Source organism: Chiloscyllium plagiosum, chromosome 32 (genome assembly GCF_004010195.1).
Source record: "Chiloscyllium plagiosum isolate BGI_BamShark_2017 chromosome 32, ASM401019v2, whole genome shotgun sequence".
Lineage (NCBI taxonomy): Eukaryota > Metazoa > Chordata > Chondrichthyes > Orectolobiformes > Hemiscylliidae > Chiloscyllium > Chiloscyllium plagiosum.
Window position 1 is genome coordinate 27009222 of NC_057741.1, and position 10377 is coordinate 27019598.

Sequence of the window (10377 nt, forward strand, 5' to 3'; positions counted from 1 at the left end):
CATAGTAGACGAGGTGGGAGGATATGCAGGAAAATCTCTGCTGGATGTGAAAAGATCCTATGGGGCCTTGGACGGAGATGAGTGGGAGGTCTGGGCACCCAAGTAGATTTGTAGCAGCAAATACCTTGAGATTATTCAAAGTACACAGTAGAAAAAATGTTATGAAAGAAGAATCATTCAAGGGGTTAAGAGACCTCTGCTCATGTTTAGTTGTCTCATACAGTCTATCTGAAGCTAATATGTGGAGTCATACAAAGCTGATTTTTGATCTTTATGCGTACAAACGTAACACGCAAATCTCCTTGCAAATGTGGAGGTGCCTGTCTTGGACTGGGGTGGACAAAGTTAAAAAAAATCTCTCAAAGCCAGGTTATAGTTCAACAGGTTTATTTGGAAGTACAAGTTTTTGGAGGGCTGCGTCTTTGTCAGACGCTACCTGATGAAGAAGCAGCGCTCTGAAAGGTTGTACTTGCAAATAAACCTTTTGGACTATAACCTGGTGTTGTGAGATTTTTAACTTTCTCATTGAAAATGGCCACAAAGAATTGAGTTCTCAGAAGAACATCAGAATGTGATAAAATAACAATCTATTTCAACACTGAGTTTTAAAAACAAATTTCACATAAAGAAATGCTTGTTCTCATTTTTTGGGTCGATTCTCTTTGAGTTGGAGTTTCTTGAAACCTAGGAGAAAGTGAGGACTTCCTGAAGAAGGGCTAATGCCCGAAACGTCGATTCTCCTGCTCCTCGGATGCTGCCTGGCCTGCTGTGTTTTTCCAGCATCACATTTTTCAACTCTTTCTTGAAACCTGTTCCATCTGCTTTAAAATATTTTTGATTGAGCTGCAATAAATTGTATTTTATTTTTATTTCTTAAGATACTTTATCACACGACGGTGCCATTTGATCCAGAGAACCTGCTGGGATTAATCAATTCAATTGTGATGGCATTTCTGGGATTACAGGTAAAAGTTGCTGAGTAACCGTGAGGGTCTTTTGAAAGTCCATAACCATAATACAAGTTGTCTTGAAATGTGAATACACTGCACCCACTTATCCAACTTCTTCGTGATGTGTTTCTATGCTGTCTGTACTGTCTGAGCAAATTAGAGGAACATTTGGAATGTGTTGTATTCTTTCAGGTTGAAGGTTGAGGAAAAAAGCTCTTCCCAGTTCATGCAATCTCGATACATGGATTGATTTTTGTGACCGAGTGTTACTCGGTAACTAGCAGAGTTGACTTTACTAACAAGTCACATACTGATCAAATGGATTTTTTTCCTTTCTTTCTTGTGATACTGATTTGCTCAGACTTGGCATGCACCTTAAATGCTGATTTATGTTGATGTAAAGTACCTTTTCATTTTGGGCATCCAAAACTTGTCAAATGATACTGAAATATGCTTGGAAGTAAATAGCCAGAAGGCTGAGTACAGAAGCCAGGAGATGCATCCACCTGATTGCCTATTTCAATGTGTTCTGAACCTCAATTACAACTTTGTATGAAACAAGAAATAGCACCATGTGTTCTTTCTCCCCCCTACAGGCTGGGAAGATTTTCATTATTTATAAAGGTCAAAATAAACAGATTATGCTACGATTTTTCACTTGGAGCACACTGCTGGTGAGTGAGGTTTTACTGGATTATGTAAAGATCATCCTGGTGAAATGTTCCTTGTTTGTCTAATCCATTGATTTGCTTGTTGACTCTAGGGTATTATTTCAGCCATCCTGACAAAATGTTCGAAAGACCATGGCTTCATTCCAGTCAACAAGAATTTATGGTGCGTATGCCCTCCACGAAATGAGGTGGTGATTTAGTACAGCACCACAGTCAACCAGAAATATTGCAGATATTCCACTAGCCCCATGAAACCTGGCCTGCATGAAAGTGTGTTTTGCAGAACTAATGCAGCGTTCTCTCAGATAAATGGCTCTTATGTACCAATTATAACTGTGAGTTATCTCCTTCTGGAATGAGAAATTCATTCCCAGCATCATGAGGAGTTCAGGGGTCTGAGCGGTGGGCTACGTCTGTAGAGGTTTTTTCTTGTAAAACGGTCGTAGAGTAAGTTATTACAAGTTGTGACACAGTGCTATCCAGTGTTCCTTTCGCTGCCATTATTGTTAACATGTGAACACCTGAGTTAATAAGCAGAAGCTGTATAATAGCTCAGTTAAACAATTGTTTCAAACTAAACTATAGGTCAGCTATTGTGGTGGGAGATGTGTAAGAAGAGTGGAATAGGAATTGAGTTTCCAACTCTGGCAGCAATGCTGGCCGTGAAGGTTCTTTCTACTGCAATAGTATGGTAGATTATGTTATAGAACACCATGAGTAAAGCAGGAAGTGATACAAAGCTGCAGACATAGTAAGGCAAGGGATTTTTACGAGGATCAGAATTATAAAATTCAGTCACGGAGTGGCCGGAGAGGAAGACGGTTGAGATTTTCGGAAGGAGAAGTTGCGAGCAAGGGTTCTGAATAAACTGGAAACTTGTGCTATGGAACTCTGGCAATCAGCAAAAGGTTCAGGTGGACAATGGTACAGATGCAGTTGAGTATTTCATTGTCAATGAGGGTGAGCTTAGGATGGAGTTGGAGAATAATGTTGAAGTAAGTGGGTGGTTGGACTTGGAGAGGGATAAAGTCACTGAGGCTTTGGTTTTGAAATTGAGGGACAGAGAGTGGTTTTCGTTAGTTCAGAGTCTAAGCAGGCATAGAAACTAAGCCTGAGATGTCCAAGAAAGGGGTAAACTTGATAAAGTGTGGGACAGAGTTTCAGGTGAAAAATGAGGCTAGTAAATTGTGCTGTTAATCTCCTACCTCTTGCATAATTTACTATTGATACCATAGCAAATGTGTGGAGTCCAAGATGCTAATAGGATAAAGCTTATGGATGATGTTGCAGAGTTAAATGTGCAAATTGTGGGCACCCAGCCAAATGTTTCTAAACTTAATGTTTTGCATTTTGAATTTGCTTGACTATCAATGTTACACAAGGCTGGAGGGGGACCAGTTGAGTTACAGCAATTCTCTCCCCAATGGTAACCTTTTTTGAGGTCATGATGAAACAGTTTTTCAGCATAGACTTGTCATATATCTTTTTTTGAGCCAAGTTGTGTTTTCACCTGATCATCAAATCCATTGCCTTTTAGTTCTGGTTTTAGGAAGATAGAACTAAGGAAATTGTTCCGATTAGCTTAAGATTTTCAGGAAGTAAGCTGTGTTTACTCCAATGCTTTCTGCCACTTCTAACCTTCCCTGTTTATCTTCCATGGGCAGGTCCATCTCTTATGTTACAACACTCAGTTGTTTTGCTTATATTCTTCTCTTGCTGATCTATTTTCTGGTGGATATAAAGAAACATTGGACGGGAGCTCCCTTTTTTTATCCAGGTATGGAAAATTCCAGTATCCCTTTATCAGTTTTTCCTTCTCACTGTGTTATTGACTTGCTCTCTTCCACTCTGGAAAATTACCTTCAATTAGGGAATAATGTGTTGTTCACATATATCAGCTCAATAGAGATGAGAAGAGGTTGCTGTAGAGATGGCACCTGCAGTGTGTAATAGCAACAATGTCATCTTATACCATGCACCAGCACTCAGATGAGATTTTCTCTCTCTCTCCTGTGAGTGTTCATACTTTTTGTTTGCCATAGATACTGTTTTCATGCAAATCCATGTTTTTCCATATTTGAGAGAGATTGTAGAGTTTGATGTTGCATTGACCAATTGGTATGTTTTGCCTTCCAACTTCATGTGGTTCTCTTCTCGAGGGGTAGCTGAAAACTGATGAGAAACGATATTAAGAGTAGTACTTGTGCCAAGAATTCTCGCGCTGGTTTTACCTCTCTACCTTCTATTTGAGATGAAGACACAAATGATATTTGTGCCTGAACCCCGGCTTGAATGACCATCTGGGCAAGCAAGTCATGTGTAGTTTCTCGAGTCACGTTGCCTGGTGCATTTGTTTCCATAATGGAAATGCATGGTTATAGAGTCATACAGTCATAGAGATTACAACATGGAAACAGACCCTTCGGTCCAACCCGTCCATGCCAACCAGATATCCCAACCAAATCTAGTCCCACCTGCCAGCACCTGGCCCATATCCCTCCAAACCCTTCCTATTCGTATACCCATCCAAATGTCTTTTAAATGTTGCAATTGTACCAGCCTCCACCACTTCCTCTGGCAGCTCATTCCATACATGTACCACCCTTTCTGTGAAAAGGTTGCCCCTTAGGTCTCTTATATCTTTCCCCTGCCACCCTAAACCTATGCCCTCTAGTTCTGGACTCCCCTGACCCCAGGGAAAAGACTTTGTCTATTTATCCTATCCATGCCCCTCATAATTTTGTAAACCTCTTTGAGGTCACCTCTCAGCCTCCGATGCTCCAGGGAAAACAGCCCGAGCCTGTTCAGCCTCTCCCTATAAATCCTCCAACCCTGGCAACGTCCTTGTAAATCTTTTCTGAACCCTTTCAGGTTTCACAACATCTTTCCGATAGGTAGGAGACCAGAATTGCACGCAATATTCCAGTGGCCTAACCAATGTCCTGTACAGCCGCAACATAACCTCCCAATTCCTGTACTCAATACTCTGACCAATAAAGGAAAGCATACCAAATGCCTTCTTCACTATCCTATCTACCTGCGACTCCACTTTCAAGGAGCTATGAACCTGCACTCCCAGACCTCTTTGTTCAGCAACACTCTCTAGGACCTTACCATTAAAGTGTGTAAGTACTGCTAAGATTTGCTTTCCCAAAATGCAGCACCTCGCTTTTATCTGAGTTAAACTTTATCTGCCACTTCTCAGCCCATTGGCCCATCTGGTCCAGATCCTGTTGTTATTGAGGTAACCTTCTTTGCTGTCCACTGCACCTCCAATTTTGGTTTCATCTGCAAACTTACTAACTGTACCTCTTATGCTCGCACCCAAATCATTTATGTAAATGAAAAAAAGTAGAGAACCCAGCACCGATACTTGTGGCACTCCACTGGTCACATAGGCCTCCAGGCTGAAAAACAACCCTCCACCACCACTCTCTGTCTTCTACCTTTGAGCCAGTTCTGTATCCAAATGACTAGTTCTCCCTTTATTCCGTGAGACCTAACCTCGGTAACCAGTCTCCAATGGGGAGCCTTGTTGAACACCTTACGGAAGTCCATATAGATCACATCTACCGCTCTGCCCTCATCAATCCTCTTTGTTACTTCTTCAAAAAACTCAATCAAGTTTGTGAGACATGATTTCCTACGCACAAAGCCATGTTGACTATCCCTAGTCATCCTTGCCTTTCCAAATACATGTACACCCTGTCCCTCAGGATTCCCTCCAACAACTTGCCCACTACCGATGTCAGGCTCACTGGTCTATAGTTCCCTGGCTTGTACTTACTGCCTTCTTAGAGTGGCACCACATTAGCCAACCTCCAGTCTTCTGGCACCTCACCTGTGAATTTCGATGATACAAATATCTCAGCAATCACTTCTCTAGCTTCCCACTGAGTTCTCGGATACACCTGATCAGGTCCTGGAGATTTATCCACCTTTATGCGTTTCAAGACATCCAGCACTTCCTCCTCTGTAATCTGGACATTTTGCAAGGTGTCAACATCTATTTCCCTACAGTCTATATCTTCCATATCCTTTTCCACAGTAAATGCTGATGCAAAATACTCATTTAGTATCTTTCCCATTTTCTGCACCTCCACGCAAAGGCCGCCTTGCTGATCTTTGAAGGACCCTACTCTCTCCCTGGTTATCCTTTTGTCCTTAATGTATTTGTAAAAACCCTTTAGATGCTCCTTAATTCTATTTGCCAAAGCTATCTCATGTCCACTTTTTGCACTCCTGATTTCCCTCTTAAGTATACTCCTACTGCCTTTATACTCTTCTAAGGATTCACTCGATCTATCCTGTCTATACCTTACATATGCTTCCTTCTTTTTCTTAACCAAACCCTCAATTTCTTTAGTCGTCCAGCATTCCCTGTACCCACCAGCCTTTCCTTTCACCCTGACAGGAATATACTTTCTCTGGATTCTCATTATCTCAGGTTGATTCAGAAAATAGGGGAAAATGTCTCTTCCAAAATATTACAGTTTTGGAAGATGATGGGCAGGGGTAGGAGTTAACAACAGATATTGGGTTGTTTCATAGCCTCCTAATTCGCTAGGTTAATATGAATCCCCATTTGAATTGTTATTGCTTCTCAGCTCAACACGCAATGCGTGGTATTACTTGTCTGATCAGGATTCTTTGTAGGTGGATTGGCCAGACTTGGTGGCAGCAGTTTGATCCAGCCATAATTAAATATTCTTATGATGTGGACAGTTTGGGTAGAATTCAAGTGACCACTGACATACTGTTTTGTTTTCTCTAACTCTTCAGGGATGAACTCTATTCTGCTGTACGTTGGACATGAGGTGTTTGAACAATATTTTCCCTTCAAATGGAAAATGCTCAATGACCATTCACATGGCGAACACTTGGCCCAGAATCTCCTTGCGACCACCACTTGGGTTTTTATTTCTTATGTTCTTTACAAAAAGAAGATATTTTGGAAAATTTAATCAGGGATCAATCATTTTTTGGCAAATTCATGAAGTGGAGGAGTATATTTTTCTATATATGTATGAATAAATGGACAAGATGTGTTTGCATTTTGTACTGACAGTGGAAACACATGTCTGTCAGCTTTTAAGTTGTATAATGGCCAGTAAACTGATGATTGTATGACCAATTTCTGTTAATCCTTGACCAGGCCTACATATTGTAAATTTTCACACAACCGATATGTGCCATTGCTGCCAACTGGAATATTTTTGGACTTGCATAAGTGATGCTCTGATCAAAGCATTAACACACAAGCACTCTGCTCCTATATCCCTGTGCTATGCCAATATCCTCGATCTTTATATATACTCAATATTCTACCCTGTTCAACACTTCATCACTTATCTTTTAGTTTTGTTTGCTCATCAATTGCATAATCCAGGTTTGAAACTTCACCAAAGCAAGCTGGTCAAACTGAGTTTCTATTGGTAACATGAACACAACACATTGATTGGGTTTCTCTTGTTTACTTCTGTGTAGCTGACCTACTGATGAAGTTATAACAGTAGAATTCTAATCATTTGAACTACTCTGGAAGCAAGAAAGAGTTGACTAACTTCAAGCTAACAAATTGGGATGTGTGCTTCTATCGAGACAAAGCTTACAAACTTCATTTCTTTTGCTTAATAGTGCTATGTTCTTGAAGAGCCCAGTGTGAAATGTTGTATGATCAGTCAAGAATGGGAAAGTGTACTATTTGAAAATCTCACTAAAGTGTAATCATTAATGTCTTGCATTATTTTAGGTTAGGCAATGCAAAACTTTTGATCTGATATTTGAAAAAACAGGGCATTGAAAAACAAATAATTAAATAACTTTATATTTAGCTTCCAATATGTGTTAACTGGGAAATGAAATTCAAATGTGTTTGACTTGTTTTAAAAATCACCTACCAATTCTACATAATCATGCTAAACAAAATTCTCATTTGTGCTGTATTGCAGTTTGACCAATCAGTTTTCATTGTCTTCACTTTAAAAAAAGTATTGCTGAAAAGTAAGGCACTTTGTCAAAGCTATTTATTTTGCAAGTATCAGAACAATGTGCATGAAGTACCAATGTAAAGGGAGTATATGTGAAGTGTTTATCCTGCATGAGACTGCAGATGAGTTGGGAGAGGCATTGTCAAGGAAAATGTACACTGTTAATCATTAACTGTAATCTGTCAGAGCTTTGTTTAACTATTAAATCAGGCAGATTGACTGGGCAGGCATTGCACTGTGGCATGAACAAGAGAATGTCTGTCATCTATGTTATTGCATTGAAACAGGAAAGCTGTGTATGAAATCTTTGAGCAGAAAAAGGCACTATATGTTAATATTTGCAGTTCGCCCATACATGCAAGCGCACCACCCTGCTTGCCCAACTGACCATCTCAGATTGGTTGTCTGTGCAATTCTTTGCACACACAGGATTGTTTAGCAAATGCTATTAAATTGAGGAATCACATCCAGTGTTGGACATTGTTGTGAGCTTTGAAAGTGTGGGCCAGTATTAGATGGAATTCAATGATTGAACACCATTTGTTAAATAATACTGAGTGTGGTTAGACTCTGTGTGGTGCACTAACATGTACTACAAGCTACATATATACTACAACACAGCCTTATTCTTTGCAGACAGAACATGTCCGCACTGCACCTGTTTAAATGCAACAAAATAGGTGGCAGCCTTTTTCTGGTTTGGTTAAAGCACTGCCCTAAGAAATAAGTCAATCTGCCTGGTTTAAAATGTAACTAAACTTGGCTGTTAAGTACTGGTTGTCATTAACTGATGCATTATTGATGGCAATGCCTCTACCAATCGGAGTCCATTTGTCAAACTCTCGGCACACTCCCCTCATGCAGCATAAATGTCAGTTTTCCATTTCAATTGGGATTGTTGCAAGTTGCCCTCATGAATGAAAGTGTAAAGATTTGACAAATTGCCTCTTTTTAACGATATTCAAGTTCTGTACTACTAATCTGCCAATATCAAGCTTTATTTTAACAGCACTGGATTTCTTCACTTGACAATTGTTCTACCTAGTTTATACTAGTTTCTCTCAGCCTTTCCTTGCATTCAATTGTTGACTTACTGTTTCAAAATTTGTCAACAAACTAATTTGTTGAAGTGACCAGAATATCTATTTGCACCATCTTGTGATGCAGGTCAGTAAAACACTAGACAAAGTAGCATAGCATTGTGCCATATTCACTTGAGATTTTGATTTTGAAAAGGATATATTTCCTACAGATCCATGTAAAGAGTAGGTGATTGAGCATAAAGAGCATGGATGGGAAAGCTCTTCCTTTCCTCCCAATTCATTACCTGATGTAATTGATGGTCCACTCACAAGTTATGAAAATAGCAAGAGAAATTGAAGTGTATCTTTGCAGAAGGTAACAAGTTTGAGAATGTTACAATCAAGAGTTTCACTGTCCAGTGCTGTACTTGACCTGCAGCTTGATATTTATACCAGGTGTCTGAAATGTGCAAGTGCTCCCTGCAATCCCCAATCTCTAGCCATTGGCATAAAATTTATCAAATGAAAGTAGACGATTACTGAATGCAGTCAAAGATTTCCAATTCCAACCATTTTCAGGACTGGCTTTACAGTGTACACAAGCCTGGGTGTAATATCAGTTTTTAGCCGGAACTTTCAAATTTGAAATTGGGTTGAGATTTCTGAAATCTGGTTCACCCTTTAATGTTGGAGAATGTTCACTGCTAACTTGAAATGATTTGTTTGTATTTCTGTACTTAAATGCTTTTAACTTGTACTGACTATTAGTTTGGTAGTCATCTAAAGCACGTGTCACTTTTCAGATAACTCATTGGGAACTGTTAATGTCAGTATATTTCAAGCTTATGGAAGTTATGAACAAACTTATTAGCTGCTCAGTGGTTTGATAAAAATTGTATGCTGAAGATTTGCCACGAACTGTGATATTTCTAAAATGTCCCAAACCTGCTGCTTTAGTTGGTCGACCTCTGGATGAAGCATGGTGCATTTTACTTTGGTAGACCTGTGCTACCAGCTTCAGTCCTGGAAAGCTGCCTACAGCACCTGAAGACCATGCCCACCAGACACTTGCATTGCTCACCGTTGGCCAGCTCTTCATGTCAGCAAAGTATTGATGGACTGTTATGTTCTCTGGAGTTTATTTACCTTCCTGATTACACATTATTGGATCTGAATTATTTGCTCCGACAAAAGGAACATGTAATGTTTTTAAAATATTTGTTTAACAATCAAATGTAAAGTTTTTGTACTCAACGATCTTTTTTTATACCCCCGTTTGATTGCTATCACTCGCTTTAGTTTAAATGGGATTTTATTTGAATAAAGGGATTTTAGATTTCTCTCCAAGATGTAAATCATTGGGTTTCAGTCACTGTAATGGAGGTTTATGCTGTTATAGCTCTATTTAATTATTATCTGTATGTTAGTGCAATGCTGTATGATTCACAGTCATGTATTGATATATCCCATTATTACTAAGAATAAAACTATATGGTTATCTCAATGAATGTCTTTACTTCAATCCTTGCAAATGCAGCTTCAGTTATTCCCTTTCTAGCACTAGTTTTCCTGCTGATTTTATCCACTGTCATTTAGTTATACCTTGTCTTTAACGTGGAGACACAAAATTCATACAATATACTCTATATCTAACACAAAGTAACTTCATTATTCTTCTGGGGAAGATTCAGTTGTATTCAGTTTTGAGTGTTTAACTTTTAAAATTAAAATATGTGGAAGAAAA

The 10377-nt window shown here is 39.3% G+C and overlaps 1 protein-coding gene across 1 annotated transcript in view; it reads left to right on the plus strand.

Moving 5' to 3' along the window:
* hgsnat (heparan-alpha-glucosaminide N-acetyltransferase) overlaps positions 1–10137 on the plus strand; it is a 42589-nt gene extending 32452 nt beyond the window's left edge. Inside the window, exons 15-19 of the mRNA XM_043673955.1 lie at positions 879–965; positions 1547–1624; positions 1714–1784; positions 3286–3398; positions 6404–10137. Coding sequence (XP_043529890.1) covers positions 879–965; positions 1547–1624; positions 1714–1784; positions 3286–3398; positions 6404–6585 — 531 coding nt within the window. The 3' untranslated portion in view covers positions 6586–10137. The remainder of the gene's footprint in view (positions 1–878; positions 966–1546; positions 1625–1713; positions 1785–3285; positions 3399–6403) is intronic.
* The last annotated feature ends 240 nt before the right edge of the window (positions 10138–10377 follow it).